Below are 24,837 nucleotides of genomic sequence, written 5' to 3'. Positions count from 1 at the left end.
GGTACAAATCAAAACAAAAAATATGTATCTACATGCTATGATTATGGTCATTTAGAACTTGTACGAAGTGGGCAAAAAGCATCTTCCCCCATATGCACCGGAGAGACTGAAGAATTGACGAAAACAAAAATGGAAGCTGATGTGGGAGCGGTGCAGAGTGAAAATCGAGAAGAAGACAAACAAGTGAATCCCTCACTCTCACTCACATAGATTTTCCAACTAAAACCACCCTCAAACCCTTTTCTCACACTGTTTTGTCTTTGTGTACCCCCTCTTCTCTTTTTCAGCCTTCATTACTTGTTATTGTAGAAGTCAATTACCTTCCCAAATCTAAAATGGAGATGGAAAGTATGTCCCACAACAGCATTTTTTGCTCACTGCTTGACTCTTCGTTACTGCAAGCTACTCTGCTTGCTCACAAATCTCTTCTTTGGCTCCTATTTCTGGTACATTTCTCACTTTCTTTTTTTTTTTTTTCTATTTTACTTTGTCTGATTAATTTGATTGGATAGTACTCATGTTTTTAGTTAATGGGTAGCTCTTAATCAGCAAGAGTAGGTTTCAGTCTTGGGTCATGTAAGTTTGGTGCATTTTTTATGTTGATGGGCAACCCCTTAAATGGGCAAGGTTGAGGTTTTTGATTAACAATGCTGCTATGTTTTGATGCTTTCATGGTTTGTATGTGGTCAATTTGCATAATCTATGCACTGGATTCTCCTTTGGATAACTTTGTTGGACTTAGACTGATGTTCTGCATCTCGTTGTATAAATATAAGTAACTAAATTGGGACTTTCTCTTCTACTGTTTATGTTGTTTTGTGCATATTGGGACTCTTCTTCCATTTTTGCTTCTTTCATAATTATTTGTTTGCTAAGCTAATGCAAGGAAAAGGAAAGATATTTAGAATTTTAGATAGTTAACCTCTTCCAAAGGTTTTTTGCCAGTTTTTAAGTTGTAAGCAATTATGTGAACTAAGCTTATGGAGTCAATTAGCTTGGGTTGGCCAACATTTTTCTTTCTTCCAAAAACAAATCAGTTTAAGCACAAAATTAGAAATCTATCATCAATTTTAAAACCCCTTAACCTTCTCTGCAACACAATCAGGAAGTACTGCAAGGAGGTACTGTCAAAGCCCCTGAAATTAGTATTGCAATGTGTAAGCCAAGGAGTAATTTAGGTTGGGCCTCTGCTCTCAGCTGTTGGAAAGGGAAAAAGGGTGGGAATGATTTTAAAATGTTAGGTTTTGTGGTTATGTTCATTCCCATGAACAAGATTCTATGCGTAGTTTGTCAAGGTAGGTTTTAGCTTCGTAGCCTATGGGCTATGCTCTAATATTTCTATCCATATATCCAATGGTATGTCAAAAGGTGTATCCAGGTGTTATACGCTCCAGCATAGCTCCAAAGCTATACCCAACACTGTATTTATCAGTGATATATATATATATATATATATATATAAAATCTCACTTTTGGCTGAGCGAAAAAAAGGTTTCAGCTTCCAGCTGAATGGTGATAAATGCTTAGTGCTCTGGCTACTACTTCATCTTATAAATATAGAAGATCATGTGATTATATATATTTTCCATCCGTGTCCAACAATTACTTGCTTCTGAGCTTTGTACATCAATTTTGAGATTGTATGGTCATTTCTTTAAGGTATATTATGCTTGTTCATTAAGTCCATGTTAATCTCCATTATGCATTTTCTTGTCTTTTGCTTTTTTTCAAGCCTTTTTTTTTTATTCTAGGAAGTTCAGTAATTGTTTTGGAAATATGCCGTTGTTACTGTATGCTTCTTTATGTATGTTCTGCCATTGTGTTTGCATATTTTCTTGTAAATTCTTTCCCAGATTGGATCTACTAAGCCCGATGATATGCCCATTTCTTTAGATCAAAGGTAGGGATTGATTTAGTTGTTTCCTCTTCTTGATCTTTTGATTAATCATTAAATTATGATGTAAAAATAGTAAAAGAGTAATCGGATAGTGGATATGCCAACTGCATTGCAGATTTCCTTTGGCTGACCTAATTAAAATGCAAGAGACCGTTTCTGAGAACAAAGATGCTGGTGAAAATGATGATGAAGATGATGACGATGGTAATCAAACAGATGATGAGGATGATGAAGCCGAGTCAGAAGAAGAGAGTGATGATAATGAGGATGATTCCGATGATGATGTTGAAGCTCACGGTGATGAAGAAAGTGACGATGTTGATGAAGACGATGACGATGATGAAGATGATGATGATGAAGAGGACGACGACGATGACAATGACAGCGATGAGGATGAGCAGGAGCAGCCACCACCTAAGAAGAAGAAGTGAAAGAAATTTGGTGTTAACTTTATTTGTTAAGCTGGGTCAAGGCCTTTTGGGGCATGAGGAGGAGTCCAATTATCCAAGTAATTCTTTATCCCCCTAAATTGGTAGGGAGTCAAGTACTTATATTTGTGGAAAGATCAATTCATTCTAGCAAATACTAAACTATTTTTTTCATTTACTGTACTTCCATTGGTGTTATGTAGCTCTTCAAATCCTACATTGAAAGTTGAATTATGTGAAAAAAGTGCTAGGGACAATTCATTCAGCCTGAAGCACTTGTTGCACTGTGTTGGCCATCATGTTCTCCTTCCACTACAAATTTGCATTCAGTTGAACAATTCAGACAATATAAAGGAAACCCAACTTTTGTGGAAACTACTGTGGAACCTAATCCAATTCTTGAAGAGAGATTTTGGGGTTATGTCATAGATTGTAAATTCAATTTAATGTTAAATTTAATAATTACAATCTTATATGCAATTGAAGATGAAGTGGACCAAACAATTAGTTACAAAGATTCAGCCGAGTGATCTGCCACAAAAAACGAGTAACACAACAATAACAAAATGTAATTCTTGCCATTGAGTCAACCTTGGAGTAAATATGGCTAATCAATAAGATATTTGATGTCAGGACTTGATTTGTCATGCAACAATCTAATAGGACAAATCCCTTCGACATTGGGAAACCTGTCCTCAATCCACGCACTGAACTTAGCTCACAATAGGTTGGTGGGATCCATCCCTACTTCTTTCTCTAACCTTGCTGAGGTAGAAAGTTTGGACCTTTCTTGTAACCATTTGAGAGCATCAATGGTTTGAAGTTGATTCTACCGTCTTCTATGCAACTTTTTCCGTGACATATATCATGCTTTTGCTCGGTTTCGTGACTGTTCTCTTCATCAACCCTCACTGGTGAAGAAAATGGTTCCTTTTCATTGAGCATTGTATGTATTCTAGCTATTATTTTGCTTATGATACTATTGGCAAATTGTCAGTCAAATTTCGAAATTAGCTATCTTTTGCCTGTTTATGCCTAGCAGTAATGGAAACTCTTTGGGGTTCAAGTTAGCAAACATTGTATTCCATCAAAATTGCCTCCAAAGTTGATTTTGATGTTCATTTGGCCTTAAGAATTGTGTCTTCTATGAAATTTTGCATCATTTACCATTTTGACAATAGTTGAATTGTTTGAAGATTTGAAAGGGAGGTTGATAAATTTGTTCTTAAATCTAGATAAAAACATATTGAAGGACAAAGATGATTCAATTTTATTTTATTTATTTTTTAAAAATTTCATAATCAAATTGAATCGACTTAATTATATTAGCTAATTTTTTTAATCGAATGAACCATTTTAATTGAATTAACTAGAATGAATTAATCGAATTTGGTCTTAGTTCAATTAAGTCGGTTCTTAACCAATTTTTGCACCGTCCTAGGTCAACTATGCAACAGCTACATTGGGAATATTGCTCCAAATTATTTGACAGTATATTGCAGAGTTTACCAACATCTGAAATGTAAGTAAGAATGTCCACTTAATGTTATTTAGGCTTGGCAAGACCACCAAGAGAATGCTACATTTAACTAAACATTTTGAAGCATAAATAAATGATCCAATCAACGGAATTAAACCAGAGATAACGCCAGTGAGGATTGATGCAGAGGACTGCGGCTAATGCCAATAGTACCATAGCATATGAAGCAGAAAAAGTCCAACCAAATGCCACCGTATCGACCATAGTGTCATTCTCTTCTCCATCAAAGGGCACTGTTGTTGGGGGCACTTCCGAGCTGTTGCAACTCTTCTCAATGAGGGATCCACAAAGACTAGGATTACCTTCATAACTGCTCCTATCAAATGTTGAAAACTGACCTTTATCAGGGGTCATCCCGGACAAGTTGTTGTATGACACATTGAATATGGATAAAAAATGTAGCTCGGTCAATTGAGAAGGAATTTGGCCACTCAAGTTGTTGCTTGAAAGGTCTAGACTTTCTATTTGTTTGAGGCTAGAAAAGCTCACAGGTATAGATCCGGAAAACTTATTATGTGAGAGATTCAACGCACGAAGATTCTTTAGCTCTCCAACTTGTGCTGGAATGTCACCACTTAATTCATTGCATGACAAATCCAATCCAAACATGTAGTGAAGAATGTCACCCTGGTAAGAATTGTGTCTATATTTCGTTGTAAATTCTGCTTCTGCTTGTCTATATGGCCTCTGAGAACCACTAGTGTCTGAGTTCAGTTCAAGATTGGAACTATAATAAGAACTAAGGCTGATAATTGCATTGAACCTGATCAAACTGGTAACAAAGGAAGATTCACCTGCTGCCATCCCAAAAGATATATTGGCAAAGCATGAAGGTATGGACCCATAAAGCCGGTTTCGTGAAAGATCCATGATATAAACTTGCATTTGACATAAATGGTTAGGGATTTGACCCTCTAAATGATTCCCTGCTAATAGAAGAATGCGCAGCTTTGAAAGTGTATTAATCCATGGTGGAATGCTTCCTGAAAGTTTGTTTTCTCTCAAATCAAGTGTACTCAAACGAGAGCTTTCACTTAGTAAAGCATTAGAAAGTAACCCGCTGAGACCATTCCTTTGCAAATACAAGAATCGCAAGGACGAGATATTAAGCAAACAGGATAAAGACCCAGAAAATCTGTTTTCAGAGAGGTCTAAAACTTTAGGGTTTTTCAAACTGCAGAGTTGGTCCGGGATGCTACCTTTGAGGAGGTTTTTTGACATTGAAATGCTAGTTAGAGAGGAGATGTTACCTATCCAATCAGGAATTCCACCCGATAGATTGTTGTTGGAAATGTCTAGGAGTTCTAAATGAGTGATGTTTGTCAGCTTGTCTCCTATCTTCCCACTGAAAAAGTTGTCATTCAAATATAAGTGCACCAACCTAGTCAAGTTCATATATATGGGAAAAATTTCCCCATGAAAGTTGTTATTTGATAGCTTCAAGAATCTCAAATTGATGCAATTTTTTGAGAGACTTCTTGGTAATTCTCCTGAAAAATTATTAGCAGACAAATCCAGAAACCATAGACTGTTCATGTCTCCCATTGAAGAAGGAATGCTTCCTTCAAAACTATTCATCGACATATCTATGTAGGATAGTTTCGGAAGGATCATAGCAACATTCTTTGGGAGATGACCTGAAAATCTATTGTCAGCAATCTTCAGCGTAATCAAATCATGCTTAGAATTGGGCAACTGCAGGGTTCCCTGGAACGAGTTCTTCATTAAATTGATAACTTCTAACTTTGAGTTATTCTGAAGCAACCAATTGGGGAACATTCCGACCAAGTTGTTGAGAGAGATGTCAATGTATCTCAAGTCATACTGGTGGAAAAGAAAACTAGGGACGGTGTTAGTTTTCAAATTGAGTTTGCAATTGCTCAACCCAAGTGCCTTCAATTGAAATTTTGGGAGCCAAATAAAATTCAGTTTCTACTTGAAACATTTTGCTTTGTGATGAAAGTCCCAATGCCTTGAGTTTTGAAAGGTTAGCTAATAAACCTAGTGAGAATAAGCCTTCAAACTTGTTATTGAAAAGTGCTAAATACTCCAGAAACTTGAGATTGCTAATATCAAATGGTATGTTCCCATCCAGCTGATTGGATGAAAGATCAAGAACTTGGAGGTTGGTCATATTGCCAATGCACTTTGGAAGATGGCCACTAAACTTGTTGTCACTGAGATCCAATTCAAGGAGGTTCTTCAATTCACATATTCCTGATAAAAACAAGTACAAAATGGTTTTAGATAAATTTTTAAAACATGAAAAGGGTGTTGCTGTAGAATCACACATCAAATGCTTGCCTCTACCTTGTATGGAACCATTAAATTTATTATCACTTAGATCAAGCAATTCCAAGTCTTGAAACCTTGTGAATTCTGCATCCAACACAAGAAAAGAGTTCAAATATAATTTATATGAGAAAAGGACATAATGGGATATTAATAGCAGAACCTTTCAACAGATAGATCAAAGGCATTACCCTGGATAGGAAGTGAACCTTCTATCTTGTTGTTACTAAGAATCAAAGTTTTGAGTGATGAGATTGCACTCAATAACAAGAATGCACTGTTGCTGAAACGATTGTTACTCAGGTCTAAAACCAGTAGCTTGTTTAAACTACCTGATCCTGCAAAACCTTTAACGTAGAATATATTCAAGGCCATTTTAAGTCTAGGAATTTGCTTGTATTATATCTCTCATATTTCAAACTTTCTTTCCATAGCAAAACTTGAGTTGAAAAATTAAGACACTAACTATGTTTTAAAAGAGCCATTAGTATATATAAACCTTAACAGGACAAATTAGTGGCTACAATGGAGATATGTAAGTGTTGAAGATTACTACCTTGGATGGAAGCATTAAATCGGTTACCACTTAGATCGAGCATTTCCAAGTTCTTCAACTTTATCAGTTCTGCAACAAAAAATTAAAAAGCTTACATTTACATAATTAATGCAATTAACTGCATATTTAGAGAAATATCAAGACATTACCTTGGATAGGAAAGGAACCCTCCATATTGTTGTTACTAAGAATCAAAGTCCTGAGCGACGTAACTGCTGTCAATGATGACAAGATACTGCTACTGAGGAGATTGTTATTAAGATCTAAAATCTCCAGTTTCTTCAAGCTCAACAATCCTTTAGAACCTGTAAGGCAGAGTTGTAATACAGCAAGAACCTAGACTTGTATATTGAAATCCAATGTTTTCGATATATTTGTCTACATTTTGAATTGTTCATTTTTTCTTTGTTAAAATATTCATATTCGTTTTGATGGTTTACCAATTCTCTGCACTAGTGCTACTCTTCTTTATCTAATTTCATATATATAATTTGTAAGTTTTTCTTTCACCCTTTAACAGAAGGAATAAGGAGACAAGGTAAGTACCATTTATAGGAAAGGATCCTTTCAGATCATTATAAGGCATAATCAGGGTCTTGAGCGATTTGAATTGGCTAAAAGATGAGAAGATGTTGGTGTTGAAGCAGTTATTAGTGAGATCTAACTTCTCCAGCTTCTTCAGGCTCGAAAAACTTGTATAACCTGCATAGGTAGGTAAAAATGTAAATAACGCCATAGGTGTCAATCTAGAGAAGCTACTGATTTTATGTAGGTGAAAGTAAATAAAGTTACCTTCAGTCTGATCAATCCACCCACCAAATCCATTATCAGATAAATCAAGACTCACCAGTTCTTCAAAAGGATGGAACAAAGAGATATTTAGATTGCAAATTCGGAACAAAGTACCAGGGATGCGTGTCCTTGCATGACTAAGAGAGAGCTCCATTAGTCTCCCAGTAGTGGCGTTGCACTTAACTCTATCCCAACTACGGCAATTGCTCCTTTCATGACCATCAACCCATGTAATGAGTGTAGTATCTGGACCTTCACTGACTGATTCTATAAAAGCCTTGAGCTTTAACAACCCAATTCTCTCCGTTTCCAAGCAACCTCTAAATCCATGCGTTTGAAGCAAAAGTAGGACAACCCAAAATGAAATGTTAACAGATGTCAAATATCTTCCCATTGGAAGATAAGCAGTTGGACAAAAAGTTTAAGCAATGTGTTTACCTCTGAGTTCATGTTTAGCAAAATTATATTTCTATTTATAAGTCTTCAAGGATGTAAAGTATGAAAAGTCACCTTCAATCAAGATTGGAAAAAATAACACTGCTTGCAAGGAATGTTGGTTTCCCTCTGTCATGGAAATTTCATATCGGACATCATTGTATTTCTATATATGATTTGGACCTAACTCGATGGTGTGGCTTGAACTACTGCGGAAATTGTAAGTTTGAAGTTTAAACTACCATTAGTCAAAGATATACACGAAATGGTCGGTTTGATGCTCCCAGGAAAGTTGGAATACAATGTCCAAACTCCATAACTTGTAGTATGATTATTACTTGTTGAAAGGGTTGTACTACAATTACAAAGAAAGCTTATATACATGTATTGTCAGTCCGTACAAAATGTGGGTTCGTACTTGCATTCCTATTTTCCATTCAAGGGAACCATTATGCTTGAATATTGGTGCAGTAGACTGGTGTGACCTACAGGCAAGGGTCCTCTTTTGTAATCTTTGACTTTGGGAAACAAATCACATGCCTCACCCTAACTCTTTTGTTTTTGTTGGTAAACTTCGAAGGACAATACTTGCAAAACTTTCAAACTCAAATTGATGACTGCTAAAATCAACAAAGGGAGACTTGACGAGTCTAGGCAACCCACTAACTTCGTCACCAGCAAGCAAAAGAGAGACTGATGTTTCTCTTTGGGGTTGGTCGGGTCTTGTACTGCAACTGACCCTTCCAATGGCTCGAAGCTCACTGTGCTTGTTGGAAAGGATTGCAGGTCCAGCTAACCTTTGGGTCATCTGGAGAGCTTTGCGTGCGACACCAAACCATGATAGTCTCGTAGTATTTGAAAACAGAAACCCTATTTTTCCATTACTAACATTCAACAAACAGCTTTGCTTAGGGTCAATAATTTCCACAAAAATAGTGCCATAGAAGTCTTTAACACGCTCTCAGCTCCACCTAGATTAGTTGTATCTAAGCCTGCTGTTTTGCAAGCTGCAATTTCCCCCTAAGCAGCAGAACATATGGCCGTAGTCCACAAGCAAGAATCCACTAGACTAGATGCTAACACATTCAAAACAAGCTTGTAACTAGAGAAAATTATTTCATCATTTTTCAAGGAAATCACCAACGAAAATGCAGTGATCTGAACGTAATCGAATTAGTCATTGGTGTCAACTACATGTGTTTGGTGTGAAATTTATAGAAGGAATATTTCGTCCCTAATTAATTATTTTAATCAATTTTCGACAAAATATTTTTTAGAATTTATTTATATTATTTTTCTATTTTTATACTTTTATATAAAAGTAATTAGTAGGCAGCAATCACCAAAAATAAAAATTAACAGGCAGCAGCAAGTCAGAACATAATTTTCTTTAAATTTTTATATTTTCTTTCTATGAGGAAGTTCAAAGAGAAAATTAGGTATATTTAAATTTTAAACTTTAAATTCTTCTAACGATAGGTATTGATATATACTTAGAAACCATTGAAACTTTTCATGCCACTAAAATAGTTTCACTAATTTATTTTTCAATGCATTCGATGATTTATTTTGGAAATCATTTACACTATAAAAAAAGATTTTTATAGTAAAGTTATAAGTAATTTATAAAGTTAATATAAAATACTATTAAATTAGAAAGTACTTAATTAAATATAAAATATTTTAAAAAACAATTTTTAAAACTACATAAAACTATTTGATTAGATATACTTTAAATGATACAATATAATTATCTAATAAATAATATTATTTTGCATCAAAATTGTTTGATATAATTGTAAAATCATATTAGTTAGAATTACTATTAAATATTATTAATTAACTGAATATTTCATATTAAATAATGTTATTTATTATTAACATATAAAATATATAGTTTAACCTGAGTAATTCAATAAACAATAGATTTGATATTATTAAATTATTAACGCTTGACAACATAATTTTCACTTTATCAAACAACACCAAAATTTGAGTTCTGTCAATTTACATTTGAATAAATTAATATTTTTTTGATACAACTGAATTAATTAATACTAATTATCCTTTTAGCTACTCGTTGATTTTAAACTTTAGTGATGTCTGATTATAACTTGTACCACATAGGGAAGGACAATATATATTATGAACAGTGGAAGAGATTTGCTGCAAAGAAAATCAACTGCTTTGTTGGCCGCCATTATAGAAAACAAGATGCGATGTCATTTGTCATTGAGAAACCACTCTTGTGACAATTGCTTCTTGAAGAAATTGGAGACATTGTTTGTGGGAGCAAGGTATATATGACCTAGAAAAGTCCACATATTTTCTCAAGGAAGAGGTACAAACCATTACGGGCAGAAGGGGTTCAACTCCTTTCAATGGCGTGTCTGTCAGCTTCTATAACAAGGCAAACCGGCCCAAGATAGAGGGGGCAAATATGGAATAGAAGATCTCTTGGAGCAAGACCAGTGTGGCAAGAATCATATATGTTCAGGGAAGCAGAGAAACCCCAGCGGAGGCAGGGCTGGCAGGTTCCCATACAGGGAGCTTCTGCATTGATCTTGTTTCAAATCTTTAAATTTGTAGAATGGTATTTTTGTTTTGGTGATTGAGAATAGGCTGTTTGAGCAAGGAAAGTCACAGCAAATTAGCCATAAAATATAGACTCGGGGAAGACAAGCTGATGCAAGATTGGGTTACAACAACCAAATTTAATCACATAAGGAGATGCAGCAATAGGATACTAGAATGCAACAGAGAAAATTTCAGCACAAAACCAATGACAAAGGCCACTATGCTACAAATCTATACCACAAAGAATAAAGGATGAGAGAAACAAGATTCTTGTTTGACCCTTATATTCTTCAGAACAGATACAAAGAAGAATGAACCAATCTTACAGTTCTTAATATATTTCTCATCCCAAAACAAGTAGGGACAGGATTTCTAAACTACACTTGATATGACTTTAAAATTGTTTCTGCATCTACATCTCTGCAATAGCAAGAATGAGTATGATGTTTTGATTCTGCATAAGTTGTAATGAAAAGGAGCTCAAGAAAGCTTCAAAATAAGAAAACTAATAGTGTTACCTCTATGCTTTGCACAAACTCGTCCTAAATCAGTACTCCACATTTCTCCAAGCACCTAAGTCCACTGAGCAAAACTGCAATCACTGAAATTATGATCTCTGGTCTCAACCAAGCAGCTAGAAATCGGCAAAGCACACGGAACTTGTACCCCAAAATAAACAAACTATCCAACTAGTCTTCTGATATAGTTACATAACAGGATCCTGCATTCTTCCTCAGTATCTTTTTTGATCAGCTGTTGTCACTTCTCACAAATTCTAAATGTAAGTGCTTGCAAAACATTAATATGATAAATCTTATTAAGCCTTTTAAAATTGCACATGGAGTAATATTATGCAACCAAATTAGCAATCTTAGGACAATAAAGGAGCATGGCATGTTCCAGAGGAAAAGTTCCTATATCAGAAAACCTCAAATATTTTCTCCTTGAATCTCTTGTACCTTGAACTTTTCGAAATTATTGTGACTGAAAACGAGGAATATATACAATTAGAAAAATTAGCAGAAATAGCAACTTATAATTCTACATTACTGATCAATAAATTAGCAAAGCATCAACTGCATGCTCGTTGTTCGGCACTGAGTCATGCAAATCAATGTGAGTATAACTAATGAAAATCTAACAATATCAGTCATAGAAATGTTGAATCAAAATACAACTTTCTCTCAGATAAGCATCTCATAAGGTTAACTCTTGTCATGACAAGTAAGTCAGGTAATGAAAGAAACAATTTGTATCCACAACCCAAGTAAAATGAGAACAATTCCAACTGATTGGTGAGTAAATTCCACATAAACATAAATTCTTATACACAATGGATAAAAAAAATAGCATAAATTTTCAAAATTTACTATCGAAAACTAATATTTAGGCAAATACATTACTTTTCCACTCCACTCATGTGGGCAACTTCCCTGACAAAAAAACTGCAAACTTGTTAAGCTCAGAGTACTCATAATCAATCCCATTTTCCTCCAACAACCCTTCAATCGACTTCTTATCACGTTCAGGCTCTTTGCTCTCACACTCAATCTCATAACTAACACCAAAATCATATAAAGTTTCATCAAGCTCCAACTTCAGCCCTTTCCAATCATAAACCCCCCTCACATTCTTAAATCCTCCCAAGCAAACCAACTCGTCGGCCCCAAATTCTCCCTTCACTCTTTTCATTATCTGGGAAGAGCTTGTCAAGTCCAACAAGCCTCTTGGGTTGGCCAAGAAAGAGCGGGCGAGTGATGGGTCGATGGGCTCTTCGTGTTCCTCGACTTGGCTAATGCCTTGGGAGAGTTCGGGCTTGGATTTGAGGGAGAGGATGGAGTAAGAGTCGAGGTCGTAGAAGCGAAGACGGAGGGCGGCGTTGTTGGAAGCGAGAGTGGATTTTGGGGTGTCGAAGAAGATGTTTTCTTGGATGAGAGTTTTGGTGTGGAAACGGGAGAGGAGATTAGACAGTTTCTGGTGCGAGATGGAGTTTAGGAGCCGGAGCTTTACTTCCACTTCCATTTGGGTATGGGAGTTGAGGGAGAAGTTGGAAACTTGGGTACTAGGATTGATTTGTGGTAGTTTTGTTTTGATCCATGCCCTGGGGAACGGGCTTTTCCGCATCGTTGGGGTGGGTGTGATGTAACGCATCATCGAGTTGGGTTTAGTTTAGTTTAGTTTAGTTTAGTTTTAGCCTCAAGATCGGTGGATACTGGATAAGATGTTATAGAATAAGTGCTAATGGGGGGTGTCCCAAGCCCGAGTCGCATGCACATGGCGGAGTTCTCATATCCTCTTTTCGTATTTGATCTTTAAAGAGCACTCTTCGAAAATCTTTTCGTTTCTTCTTTTTTTCATTTTTCATCTGGAGACACATTTGGCTGAGGCGTAGACGTGTGGTTTTCATACACTGAGGATAAAGGGTTAGTTGAATTTCATCGAGACAATTTTTCGACTTTTAATGAGATAAAAAAAATTGTCAAAATGCTTTATAAGTCTCTATACTAAAATATTTTTTTTAATTTAATCTCTTTAGTAAAAATCATAATTTTTAAATTTTTTATTTTAAAAGTTATTTCAATTTAGTCTCTTTTAATATTTTTGATCTAAATTAATTGTTACGTTGCTGACGTCAACATTAACGTGGCATCAGATGCTAACATGGTATATGAAGTGGATTTTAGTTGCTGACGTGGCAATGCTATGTCACAATTCGAATTCGCGTGTTGACGTGGCATTGCCTTGTAACCCTGCCACATTGATGCGGCCATGCCATGGCATCTTTTATGCTAACATGGCAATGCCACATCACATTTCAAGTTTGAGTTGCAGATGTGGCACTATCACGTTATCTTTTAGGTTCGAGGCTGTCACATGACACAATAAAAAATTGACACGTGACGCATCATGAGACTAACACATGACGCTCTTATTCTTCAAAACATTATGTACTCAAGCAAGTATGTCAATTCTTTTACCACCACATCTAAGCCTTTACTTATAATTATATCTTTCTTGTGTTTTTTTTTTCAAATAGATTAAACAATCTATCATATCTTTCTTGTGTTTTTTTTCTTCTTTTCTTCCCTATTTTTCTTTCTTTCTCTAAAACTGCATTATTTTTAAACTTTCTTTTTTCGAGAAAAAGACTCCAAAGGATTTTTATAATTAGGATTTTTGAGAGCGTAAAAGACTCCAAAACGATGTATTTGAGATGCGTGGTTATCATACACGAAGATAAAGGGTTAGCTGAATTTAATCTAAACAATTTTTTAATTTTTAACGAGATAATAAAATATATGAAAACATCATTTAAATAATAAAATCCATCTCTAGAATTTTAAAGATCGTTGAAGATGCCTCAGATATCACGCAACGTGTAGTGCTCTTTCGATCGCTAGATCCCACCTCCATTTGAGTCTTTTTTAGGGGAGCCGTTGCTAACCATCCTCCGATGGCATGCGGTGACTCGCTCGAGCTGCAGAAGCAGTTCCCCGTCAACCACCCTTAGAGCGAATCCTTTTTCCGAGGTTGTGGATTTATTTTACCGACTTTCTTTACCTACATTGTTTCATTTGCCAAAGGTTGTTCACCTTTGAGACCTGATGCTGGTTTTAGGAGAAATTCGGGGGAAATCTTAAATTAAAGTCATTGTTACTTCTGGCATTGAGTTCCTTAAGATTGGAAACTACTTGAGCATATCAAGTCATGATAGTTGATGAAATGTAAATTGATGTACACAACAATTAACTCTGAGTAGATGTGTAACTCTGATCAAGAATCGCTAATATAGGATCTTCAGAACCTTGATTTTCCAATTGAAGTTGTGACAGACCGCTCGACTCCGTTCCTCTACCCTGTTTAACACCGTGGGAATCAGCATCACTATCAATTAGATGGTTTCCAGGTTTATTGTGAAAGGAAGGTAGTGCTACCATGCCATTAAACAACAGTGATAATGCCATATTCAATATGAATTTATGCAGATATTGGTTCTCAAAATGCCATACCTTAGAAGGTTTGAGGATCAAAGATCCATAGCTGGATCTGTGTCCATCTTCTTGATCTTTATGGTGGAGGCTGTAGTCTTGCAGTGTCTGAAACAGCTGACATATTTCATTAACCAATTCTTTCCTTTCCATGGCTGTCTCTAAGAATGCTAGCTTCATTATTTCATTTTCTTCTTCAAGGATCTTCAATCGTGTATTCAGTTGTTCAGCTTCACTAGCCTGCAGTACAACTCCCTTACCTTTACAAAAGCTGCTGCAGACCTTACTTCTTGGATTACTTGGGACTCGAGATACCTCTTTCGAACTTGAAGCCCCTTCATTCTTAAACTTGAGAATTGACTGGTTGCTAGTTGTTGTATGCTTGTTACTGCTTGCTGCTGCCTTGAAATTCTTGAACTCTAGTAACTTCTTTCTTGAGGAATCTAATTCCATCTCAGATGAAACAAGTTCTATCTTCTTCCTTGGAAGAATTTCTTGCAGAAGGTTCGTGGAATTTGAACTTTGGGTTTCAAATATGTTGGAAGCTCGACCCTGGTCTATCAATTTACAAAGGACAGAAACAAGACTTTCTGTGAAATAAGCAAGAACATAGTTGAGCAATCCTGAAAGGCAACATAAAGGTTAGGGAAAATAACATTAGAAAAAGTTAGTAATAGACTGGTTTATGGCATGTATTTCTTGCAATTCTCTTCACGAATAACTTCACCAAGTGTGAATATACTACCATCATAGTAAATGAAGAACATGATAGATTAATGATGATGGTTACTTACCAGAGAGAGAAATGTCTAAGGACATGGAGATCATTTTTCAAAAGAATGTTTCCCTTTTGCTTGTCTTCTAAGAGAGTTTGCCACTGCAGCAAGTAGAGTGTGCATCAGAAGACATAGTTTCATTTGAGAGATCGTTCTTTGCTTTTGAGTTATTCAGAAAGAGTGGCAGAGAAGTTAACGAGAAATTGCCAAGCACTTGCAAGGGGAATGTCACACTCTCACAATTTGTCCCAGTTACCGCAGGTGAGCAATGTCGGCATCGTTTAACAGGAAGTTATATGGTCGGAAATTTAAAGAGGATTTTTGGTTCTATTCAAGCACAAGATTTCGCCTGACTGCTTGTAGCTTACGAGTTACACCTATAGGACCATAGACATCTGGGTAATTACCCTTACTTCTCCCTCACGGTTCTATCCCAACCATAAACAAAACCCAATGTCCAACTTATCGAGCATTCTTAGCCATCAGATGGTGTCAATTACCATGACTTTGTCATATGATTTTTCGGGAAAGAGTTCAAACAACCTTTTGGTTTTGTTTCATCCGGTCCAGTCTGAAACCATGAACCTTCATACTGTTCAACTATACAGTTTTCTATATGGTCCAAGAAAGTGCTATCACTCAAATAGGTGAAGCATGTGATGGAGAAGCAGGACAAGGAAACATGAATCTTGAACTGCTAAATCACCCATCGAAGAGACTTGAAAATTTTTGAAGATACACATAACCATTTTCAGAAACTGAACTTATTTTTGATACATATGTGGCTAATTATTTATTGTCACTGAGGTTAGGAACATAGTATAGGTGTATTTATGTATGCCTAAAATGGGTTTCTCTCCTATGAATTATGATGCATGCAATCATTTCTCTCCAGTCATCCAGGGGAAAGACTGCATGAATTAGCTTAATCAACAGGAACTTCAACTTCCATTTTTAGTCCAGAACTCCCAAAAACCTGTGCCAGATACAAAGCAACGGTGATTAAAATATCCATATTTGAAGGAAAGAAGATTATTTGAGCAAAACCAAAGCAACAAGTGAAACCTAGGTCAGAAACACAGCTATTGCATAATATCATCTACATTAGGATGGTCATGCAAACAGAAGTAACCCTGCTTCTCAACAGTAATTCGAAGCTATACAATAAAAAGAGCTTTGGCAATGTTATAACAAGCAGATCACTATAAACCCTTCTAAATGTTTCTTAAATCACATCAGAATTCCGGCATTTTTGCTTAATTGCAAAAGATGTAAACATTCTTTAAACTCATCTGCTCTTATCAGAAGAGTCAAATTGTTGGGTTCCTTATACACTGTCATCTCTAGTTGTTAGTCAATTGATCCCATAGATGTACATTACAACATCATATGAATTTGTTGCTGATTGCAGAAAGATGGCAACATGCAAGCTACAATTAACCTCCCCTTATATCTCAAGTGTCAGATTGTTAGCTTCCTTTTACACAACCATCGTCCAGGCTTAAGTCACTCAACCCATAGACACCTTCAAAAATCTTGGCAAAAACAGAAAAAGAAAATCTAGTCCCCATAATGCCAAGAACTCGTACTTTCTATTTTGATCAACAGAAAATGGAACTTAAAAGTATAAAACAACTTGAACTTGGCATAGTAGTTGTTGCTTTTTATCTAATGTAAGGTCAAGGTCCCAGATTCAATGCTCTCTCCCCACTTGGTTTCGCTCAATTGTACCAGAGAGAGAAAGAGGAAGAGAGATGTCAAGCATAGAACCTAAAGATGTATAGTCAAAAACAAGATGATATCCAGTACCTTGGGTCTCTACTTCAAAATCCTTACTGCCAAAGGATCAATCAAGAGAAAGCATAATGATTTAAGCTTTATGTAGGCAAGGAATTCTAGCCTAGGGTTGGTATATTAGTAAGTACATCTGATACAAAGTAAGGCAACTAAAAACAAAATAATCAGGAAATTTTACTTAACTGATTGTTACTGGAATTCATCCACCGAGTAAGCATATCATTTATAAGAAAAAAGGAAATTTCTCCCTGATTCTATTCTATTATAAGCATCCAACACAATGTAAGGAAAATGGAAATGGATTAGGAAATAACTTGTAAGTATTGTTCTCTCCCTGTAGTTTAAGGATGCTTCACATAACTATGCATCAAAATATAGAAGTGGTTTAGCCCTTCCAAGACTTATAAGCCTGGCTACCTTGGCGTGATTGTTGAAAGCTGCTTAAGGTTATTGAGATTGTATCATGTGATTGTGTTCTCATGATAATGCAACAAGAAGAAACTGACATATTTCAGTTGCCCTTGAGTTCTTAAGCCAGTCATCTGGATTTGTGGAATTTTAAGTTAAAATGATTAATACCTTATGAAATGGATCGTCCTGGGTTCCATTCTCTAATAAATATGAGATTACCATTGTACACTTGTGAATATAAACGAGAGAGACACAGAGAGAGAGAGAGGGAAACAGAAACAGACAAGCCATCTCAATATTGTCAGCCAGGAATGGTAGAAAAGCCATTTGAATATAGTTAGCCAGGGATGGAATGAAGTTTTTTATAAGATTTCTTAATGAATAGTTATAATAAATATAAGATAGAATGTAAAGTACCTTAATGAAGTCATCCAACATTAGGTAAGAGTCCCTTGAGTAACCTGCTTCTTTCAAAAGTTGGGTCAAGACTTGCTGCAAGAGAAAGAACAAAAGGGCAAGGTGTTCTATTATACTCCACTCAAATCTATGTAACCATTTGATCTTCTCAAGGAACATATGCATAAAATAACTGGCTCAAAATATGATGCAGTTATTCTTTGTAATGATCCAAGGTATGGTTAATGACTATTACTCAAGAGAGACAGAGACAACAAAAGATAGGATGCTATCCTAAGAAACCACAGAACAAACTATCCCATTTAAAAGTAATCTTATAGCCAAATTTGTCAGACTAAATTGAAATGGAAATATCTACTTCTATAAATTACAGAATAATGTTGGACATTTGAAAATCTTATATAAATAGCATGCATAGAAAATCTTAATCATGCAGTACTTAAACGTAACAGCCAAAGAGTCTTATATGATGCAAACCACTAAATGACTGATACTTAGACATTAGCCACTCACCCACTCCAATGCATGCTTTTTAGCAATTAACAACCTACTTGATACATCTTTGATCTAATCAGATTTTCATATCATGAAATCAGATTTGGCTGGGCTCATATACTAAAGCAGGCATATTCATCAACAGCCTCAATTCTATAAACTGAGTTAAAAATCATTAAATTTTTTCTTTCAAATGTTCAATCACTCAACTTCTGCAATATAATTATTCTTATGGAGGATTTTTGTTGGATAACCAAAGAAAACCATTCAAGTATGAAATCTAGCCCAATTAAAAGAATCTTCTCATCAGTTTAAAGACCATTTCGGTTAAACTAATACTGAAGATGCTCATGACTTATATTGATTAAATGAGAAGAGAATGAGCAGCTAAAATAATTCTTTTGAATCCTTTCTTTCTCCAAAATAGATTGACTGAATGTGAAAATCAATCAAACCAATCATGTAAATGCCTATACGAAGATTTCTTAACACTCTGTTTATTCACGGAAAATGAGAGTCATCTGCTTCCAAAAGAAAATAAAGAAATTTTAAGGGACCCTACAGATCCGTTTGTTCTTTTTTTACTCCATAGGTGGTCAGAATGATCCATTATTTCTTTTTTCCTTTTTCTGGTAGATAGTCAAAAAACCAACTGGGTTCAATTCCTACAGTGAGATCCACTTAAGATAAAAAATTGTAGAAAATTAACAATAAATTTCTTTCTCCTCTTCCAAGGTATTTGAATTCAGATAAAAAAGAATAAGTAAACATATTTTATTACACACAGACTAATTTAAATTTCTGCACCATGATTCTCCTCCTATTGCTGCTGATTCCATGACAGGTATTTTCATTTATCCTTTCCAACATAATGCGATATTGCTAACTAAACTCATTCATAATAAGAGATGTTTTCATTGTCATTTAGTATGCAAAACAGCAAGAGTTCACTCAATTATCTCACCATGCATAGTATCAGCAAATCAAATAGGTCAATTTATGCATAATGGTCATGCGTAAATGCACATGTATGGTTACAATCACCTCCACATCTCCTCTTTTCTATTTTTAGGAAATAATGATGAAACAAGTACCAATAGGTAAAAGTCCTTGGTTTTACCTCTCTTTGGTCATCGGAAATAAATGAACCAGACAAGTCACGCAACACTTCGAGTATGTCATTGAAAGACACCTTTCCATTCCCATCAGAATCATACACTTTGAAGATAACTGAGACAGAAAATAAATACTAACATTAAATAACTTCGAAACATTTGTACAACTTAAATGAGCAGGAGAAATATAAAAAAAGGCAACCCAAAAAGAAATCATCCGTAACCCTTTATTTTTTGACCATTGATTCAATATTCAATTGCATCCAAACCAACAAAATCGATCAATCTACAGAAAAGTCAGTGAAGACTCACGTTGAATTTTCTGCTCTACACTTGCTTTGGCAGTAAAAGCTGACAAGAAGGCTACAAAGTCCTTGAAGTTCAAACCATCCACCATCTTAAGCAGCCTCTGTAAGCAACAAATCCAAGAGATTAATAAAAGAAACTCAAACCTTTACATAAAACTCTAACACCGCACACAAACATTATCATTCAACCATGAATTTATATTCAAAGCCCAGAATTCAATTAATTACTCCAAAAACAAGTCAACTTGAAAGACTACCTGAGAGAGAGGATTCATAGCAAACTCTGGAACTGATAAGAACTCATCAGCAGATATAAATCCCTTTGCATTTCGATCTAACTGGCAAAACCTTTGATACAATGAAACAATTTCTTGCTGAGAGACTGCATCCCCACAGCCAGAACACATCAAAATTTGGATTAGAGAACAATCAAATGGAAGAACCAGTCCAGAAAAGAAAGCATATAGAAACCTACATAGATTATGGCAGTAGTCTTGAACTTCTTCAATATCATATTGAGTTAGCATTGATGAAGCATTCCCCATTGCGTCTCACTAATAAAATCTACAAATCGTTAAGCAAACAAAAAAAAAAAACCCACTATTCAGTATCCCAAAATAACCAAACACCATCAATCAGAATTCAAATTACGTACACTTTGATTGGTAGAAAGAACCAAAAGGTTGTACTGAAGATGCACATGCAATAAATTAAGCAAAAAAATAGCATTAATTGGCTAACTTCAACTGGGTAATTCTCACTATAAGAATATACTACTACTACTTTAGACTAACAAAAAAAAAAAAACAGAGAAAACCCATTAATCATTAGCCCAAGATAACCAAAACCCATCAATCAGAACCTCAATTACCTTTAAAAAAATTCACTTTTCCGATGAACTGAAAGAAAAACAAAACCATGCACTGTTTGGTTCTAGAGAAACAGCAGGAAACTAGAAGAAAATAAAAACTTCGCACCCAAGATGGTCACGCAACAGAGCTTCGGCCAACTTGAACTGAAAAAAAAAACTCTTTTCCGTGGAAACAATCCAGCATAAAACGAAAAGAATCAATACCCTTTTGATGTTTTCTTAGCAACCAAACCGAATGCCCGTTTAAGTTAAAAAAATGGTAATGAAAAAGAAAAAGAAAGAATTACCCGAGAAAAGAAAAGCAGAAAGCTAAAGTCGGGCAATGGTTGGAACTTGGAAGGAAAGAAGGAAGGATGGGGATGAAGAAATGGAGGAGAGAGCAGCAACTCACCTTGTCAACATCCAAACTCTTAATAGAACAGCAAATCTTCCGTTTGTACTTGGTACAATTCGATAAGGAATTTATGCTCTTTTCTGGGCCCACATCATCTGCATTGGTTTCAACTATTCCTTTTTTTTAATTTATTCATAATTTAATACAATAATTTTTGCACTCGAACATTATTTCAAATTTTTAATTTATTAATTAATGTATAATTTTTTTTTTTAAAGAATATTAAAAATTAGATTGGAATAGTTCTTATTGATAGGTTCACACTTGAATTTCATTTAGCTTGCATTGATGTTTTTCTTCTTTGTGTACTACTATTTCAATTTGATTTGATTTTTTTTCATATATTATCATACAAATTTAGGTTGAAGCATACGCCAAAGATTTTATTTATTTGTTTAATATTATGTCTCAATGACTTTGAATTAAAAATATATTTTATTAATTTTTAGATGTAATTTAATTTGATACTAGTAATAACACATGAAAAATTAATCATATAGAAAGTTGTGTATTAAACTTATTGTCATTTGTTAACTATATGCACCTATACGTTAAGTAACAAATCCAGGCTAAAGTTAAAATTCACTATATATTCTTTCATACTAAGTTTGGGTTTATGTACTTTTGGTTATTTAGAAAAATTATTTTTTTAAATTTTTTTATTACAATTAATGATTGATTAATTGTGATAAGATAAAATGACACTTATCGTTATATGTTACATAACATTGATGTGACACGATGATATATTATAGTAGATGATAATGTAGCATGAGTAATTTTACGTTATGATATGAGTGTATTATGTGACATTTTTCACCTTCTACATTAACGTTTTATAAGTATAAAATAATAAATAACATTTTGACTAATGATAATTAATCAATCATTAGTTATAAGAATTTATTTGATTAAAAATATATAAAAATTTAATTACATGCAATAAAAAATAAAGTTTTATTTAAATTTTTTAATAATTTAAGAATTTTTTAAAATATTATAAAAAAAAAAAAGAAATTTATAGAGATAGTTGTTTCTATTAGAAGTGAGTAAATGAGTGGATTGAGTAGTTTGATCTGTCATACCTAAAAACCAAATATTTTTAAAAATTGACCAAAACCGAACAAATCGACCATATATAAAATTGGTTTGGTTAGTTTGATTTTGGATCAATGGACCAAAATTTTATCATTTTTTTTTTTACAAATTATAATATAAAAACTTATAAACTTTATCCATAATTATAAAATATACAAATTATGTATAAATTAAATATATGTACATATAAAATATATTACTTTATTATATATATAAAATTAATGACACAACTTATATGTTATAATATTTTAATGTTTATATCAAAGTTTATATAAATAATAACTAATTATAAACAATATATTATAAAAATTAAAGTGATAACTAATAAAATTATTAAAGGTAAACATATAAACAAAATCTATTATAAGTTACAGTATTGTTTATATATAAATTAAATATATGTATATGTATAATATATTACTTTATTATGTATATAAGAAATTAATGATACAACTTATACGTTATAATGTTTTATCTCAAAATTTGTTTAAATAATTACTAACTATAAACAATATATTATAAAAACTAAGATAATAATTAATAAAGTTATTAAATGTAATCATAAAAATAAAGTTGCACCCGAACATTTGGTTCATTGGTTGGTGCATGATCCTTTTGCCTAAAGAGTAAGATTCGAATCTCCCTCCCCTAATTATAAAAAAAATCATAAAAATAAAGTTTATTATAAGTTATAGTAATACTTCTATATAAATTAAATAAATATATATATATTATATTTATACAATTATATATATAGATATATTCATAACATTTTATATTACGAACCATTACCAAGGTGCAATAATTACAACATATTAATATATAGGATATTTACTACCATATATTATAATATTAACATATAAGTTATATCATTTAAAATATATAATTTATAATTTCATATTAATATAATTTTATAAATAAATATATAACTAAAATTAAATTGCTATGATTATAATTTGTATACATACATATAACAAATTAATATATTTTAAATATATTATTAATTAAATTTACCACTAATTCTTCTTAATATATATGAAAAATATTATATATATATTAATTTATATAATATATATAAAAAATTAATTTGGATTTCTTGGCAAATTGGTTTAAGAATTTTAAAACAGAGAATCGATCAAAAAATCAATTGAACCAAATATTTTAGATCAATTAATTCAATAAATTAATTAGACTGAACCGTTTTATCCAAATTATATTTAATATAGATAAATAATTGATTTAATTTGATTTACTCACCCTTAATCTCCATTATCTTCTAACAGGATTTGCTCATGTTAGATAAAGATAGTTGGGCTTAAAAAATTATTGAACCATATATATTGGGCCTTAGAACAAAGTCCAAATAATTTTATAACTGAAGAAAGTCTTAATTATGCTACAAAATCCTTAAAGAAGCAAAACTTGGGCTGATAGGGGTAGATTCTTTGGTTTTGAAGAAAATCAAAGGAATTAATATCAAGGGCAAATTGTGATATTACATGGAAAAGTAAGGTTGATTATACATTTTATTGGTTATATTTTTTATACCAAATGGGGGTGATTGGGAGAGAAAGATAAAGAAGAAACCAGAATGGTCACAATCAGGAGCTTTCAAACAAATTAATGAGTAAAACAGCTCAACTGATGGACTTATCTGCTTTTAACATAACACCAGAATCATCCAACAAAGAGATTTGTCAACAAGAAAAGGATCCAAAGCTACCTTGGAAAAGCAATCTTAAACATATCTTTTAACAATTCTAGCAACAGTTTGACAACCATAGAAGCTAACATTAATGAGGATGCTGACCAGAAACAATCCTCCTTTATATCTGAAAAACAAGAACTGTGCTCACATATCTACTTCCTTTATGTCTTTAAGTTAAGACCTTAACCAATTTGCAAAACCACCTACAACCTGGACTAGATGGATGCTTACTTGATATATATGCCTATAGCCAAGCTTTAGCTGTAGCTTGGATAAAGCTCCTTAGTCCTTGAACTAAATTCCATGGAAATTGTGGTTTAGAATCCAGCTTCTTACTCCTTGGACTAAATTCCAAAGCTGTACTAGTTAGACTGATATGAGGATTTCTATATTTCCAACGCTGATGATCCTGGAGCTACTCGTAAACTTGCTATGCTGAATCTAGACTCCTCATACCACAATCCTGACAAGGTTATATATGGAAGTATTTCCACAGAAATTGATTTCTAGACTCCAGATTCTTACTTCCTGATTATAGTCTCAAAGCATCACCAAGATTTATGACATGCCAGTGAAATTTATTGACTATGAGGTCATGGACAAGGGAGCAAGGGATGACATTAAAACAAACATTATCCTAATTTACTGAAAGCATAATTATGCAATGCACTAACAAACGTTACCTCCTTCCATTGAAACTGACCCCATTTAAAGTTGATGAAGACATCCAAAGAAGGGTCATCTTCATGCAGTACGATAGCAGTCAATCATGTCTGAGGATGAATCTTTATATCTCAGCAAATGTATATTTTTCTCCTTCCAATCACATCTCCGGTTGTTAGCCTAGTCAGATTCCAATTTCCATTACTTATGCTCCTTTACAGTTGCTCTTTGTCTTCACTTATGCACAAAAATATCTCCCATCCCTGCCCAATCAGGTA

General features: G+C 33.8%; 5 protein-coding genes across 14 annotated transcripts; 1 reads left to right on the top strand and 4 right to left on the bottom strand.

Moving 5' to 3' along the window:
* LOC18595344 (phosphopantothenoylcysteine decarboxylase subunit SIS2) lies at positions 15-2,621 on the top strand. Of its 2 annotated transcripts, XR_001928310.1 has the most exons (5): positions 15-183; positions 288-446; positions 1,854-1,900; positions 2,013-2,405; positions 2,529-2,621. XR_001928310.1 is itself a non-coding variant. In XM_018122684.1 (4 exons), exons 1-4 carry the CDS (start codon positions 130-132, stop codon positions 2,326-2,328), a joined length of 576 nt encoding a protein of 191 aa, XP_017978173.1. In that variant the 5' UTR covers positions 15-129; the 3' UTR covers positions 2,329-2,612. The 2 variants fall into 2 exon arrangements, 1 of the variants encoding a protein (XP_017978173.1); XM_018122684.1 differs by having other exon boundaries at positions 2,013-2,612.
* LOC18595342 (LRR receptor-like serine/threonine-protein kinase ERECTA) lies at positions 3,842-5,654 on the bottom strand. Of its 2 annotated transcripts, XM_018123018.1 has the most exons (2): positions 5,116-5,654; positions 3,842-4,848 (listed from the first exon to the last, which is right to left on the bottom strand). In XM_018123018.1, the coding sequence occupies exons 1-2, from the start codon at positions 5,642-5,644 to the stop codon at positions 3,911-3,913; spliced, it is 1,467 nt and encodes a 488-aa protein (XP_017978507.1). In that variant the 5' UTR covers positions 5,645-5,654; the 3' UTR covers positions 3,842-3,910. The 2 variants fall into 2 exon arrangements, with proteins under 2 accessions (XP_017978507.1, XP_007023308.2); XM_007023246.2 differs by having other exon boundaries at positions 3,842-5,654.
* LOC18595341 (probable LRR receptor-like serine/threonine-protein kinase At3g47570) lies at positions 5,697-7,969 on the bottom strand. 3 transcript variants are annotated; one of them, XM_007023245.2, is made up of 7 exons: positions 7,506-7,969; positions 7,260-7,415; positions 6,863-7,018; positions 6,714-6,782; positions 6,349-6,504; positions 6,176-6,244; positions 5,697-6,082 (listed from the first exon to the last, which is right to left on the bottom strand). In XM_007023245.2, the coding sequence occupies exons 1-7, from the start codon at positions 7,897-7,899 to the stop codon at positions 5,718-5,720; spliced, it is 1,365 nt and encodes a 454-aa protein (XP_007023307.2). In that variant the 5' UTR covers positions 7,900-7,969; the 3' UTR covers positions 5,697-5,717. The 3 variants fall into 3 exon arrangements, with proteins under 3 accessions (XP_007023307.2, XP_017978509.1, XP_017978510.1); XM_018123020.1 differs by having other exon boundaries at positions 7,260-7,969; XM_018123021.1 differs by having other exon boundaries at positions 6,349-6,495; positions 7,260-7,969.
* LOC18595340 (triphosphate tunel metalloenzyme 3) lies at positions 10,771-12,769 on the bottom strand. Its single transcript, XM_018123033.1, has 2 exons — positions 11,036-12,769; positions 10,771-10,937 (listed from the first exon to the last, which is right to left on the bottom strand). The coding sequence occupies exon 1, from the start codon at positions 12,669-12,671 to the stop codon at positions 11,934-11,936; it is 738 nt and encodes a 245-aa protein (XP_017978522.1). The 5' UTR covers positions 12,672-12,769; the 3' UTR covers positions 10,771-10,937; positions 11,036-11,933.
* LOC18595338 (calcineurin subunit B) lies at positions 14,155-21,212 on the bottom strand. Of its 6 annotated transcripts, XM_007023241.2 has the most exons (10): positions 20,984-21,087; positions 20,697-20,855; positions 20,301-20,389; positions 20,083-20,207; positions 19,830-19,926; positions 19,523-19,632; positions 17,908-17,982; positions 15,301-16,258; positions 14,528-15,129; positions 14,155-14,374 (listed from the first exon to the last, which is right to left on the bottom strand). In XM_007023241.2, the coding sequence occupies exons 3-8, from the start codon at positions 20,368-20,370 to the stop codon at positions 16,208-16,210; spliced, it is 528 nt and encodes a 175-aa protein (XP_007023303.1). In that variant the 5' UTR covers positions 20,371-20,389; positions 20,697-20,855; positions 20,984-21,087; the 3' UTR covers positions 14,155-14,374; positions 14,528-15,129; positions 15,301-16,207. The 6 variants fall into 6 exon arrangements, with proteins under 6 accessions (XP_007023303.1, XP_007023302.1, XP_017978519.1 ...); XM_007023240.2 differs by lacking the exons at positions 20,697-20,855; positions 20,984-21,087 and adding an exon at positions 21,088-21,212; XM_018123030.1 differs by lacking the exon at positions 20,697-20,855 and having other exon boundaries at positions 20,984-21,089.

The sequence above is a fragment of the Theobroma cacao genome, chromosome 6 (genome assembly GCF_000208745.1).
Source record: "Theobroma cacao cultivar B97-61/B2 chromosome 6, Criollo_cocoa_genome_V2, whole genome shotgun sequence".
Classification (NCBI taxonomy): domain Eukaryota; kingdom Viridiplantae; phylum Streptophyta; class Magnoliopsida; order Malvales; family Malvaceae; genus Theobroma; species Theobroma cacao.
The sequence above is the reverse complement of the archived record's forward strand: the minus strand, read 5'-3'. Positions and strand labels throughout refer to the sequence as shown.

Excerpts from the sequence above, each read along its gene's own strand:
- LOC18595341 (XM_018123020.1), bottom strand. The coding sequence starts at position 7,899 with ATGGGAAGATATTTGACATCTGTTAACATTTCATTTTGGGTTGTCCTA. Across the intron at positions 7,019-7,259 it reads AGGATCCTTTCCTATAAATG|GTTCTAAAGGATTGTTGAGC; the intron begins GTACTTACCTTG and ends TCTGCCTTACAG. Across the intron at positions 6,245-6,348 it reads AGGTTCACTTCCTATCCAGG|AATTCACAAGGTTTCAAGAC; the intron begins GTAATGCCTTTG and ends TGTTGGATGCAG.
- LOC18595340 (XM_018123033.1), bottom strand. The coding sequence starts at position 12,671 with ATGATGCGTTACATCACACCCACCCCAACGATGCGGAAAAGCCCGTTC.
- LOC18595338 (XM_018123028.1), bottom strand. The coding sequence starts at position 15,334 with ATGATCTCCATGTCCTTAGACATTTCTCTCTCTG. Across the intron at positions 15,130-15,300 it reads CTTAGACATTTCTCTCTCTG|GATTGCTCAACTATGTTCTT; the intron begins GTAAGTAACCAT and ends GTTGCCTTTCAG. Across the intron at positions 14,375-14,527 it reads TGATCCTCAAACCTTCTAAG|GGTAGAGGAACGGAGTCGAG; the intron begins GTATGGCATTTT and ends GGTGTTAAACAG.
- LOC18595342 (XM_007023246.2), bottom strand. The coding sequence starts at position 5,644 with ATGTTCCCCAATTGGTTGCTTCAGAATAACTCAAAGTTAGAAGTTATC.
- LOC18595344 (XM_018122684.1), top strand. The coding sequence starts at position 130 with ATGGAAGCTGATGTGGGAGCGGTGCAGAGTGAAAATCGAGAAGAAGAC. Across the intron at positions 447-1,853 it reads TTCTTTGGCTCCTATTTCTG|ATTGGATCTACTAAGCCCGA; the intron begins GTACATTTCTCA and ends ATTCTTTCCCAG. Across the intron at positions 1,901-2,012 it reads CCCATTTCTTTAGATCAAAG|ATTTCCTTTGGCTGACCTAA; the intron begins GTAGGGATTGAT and ends ACTGCATTGCAG.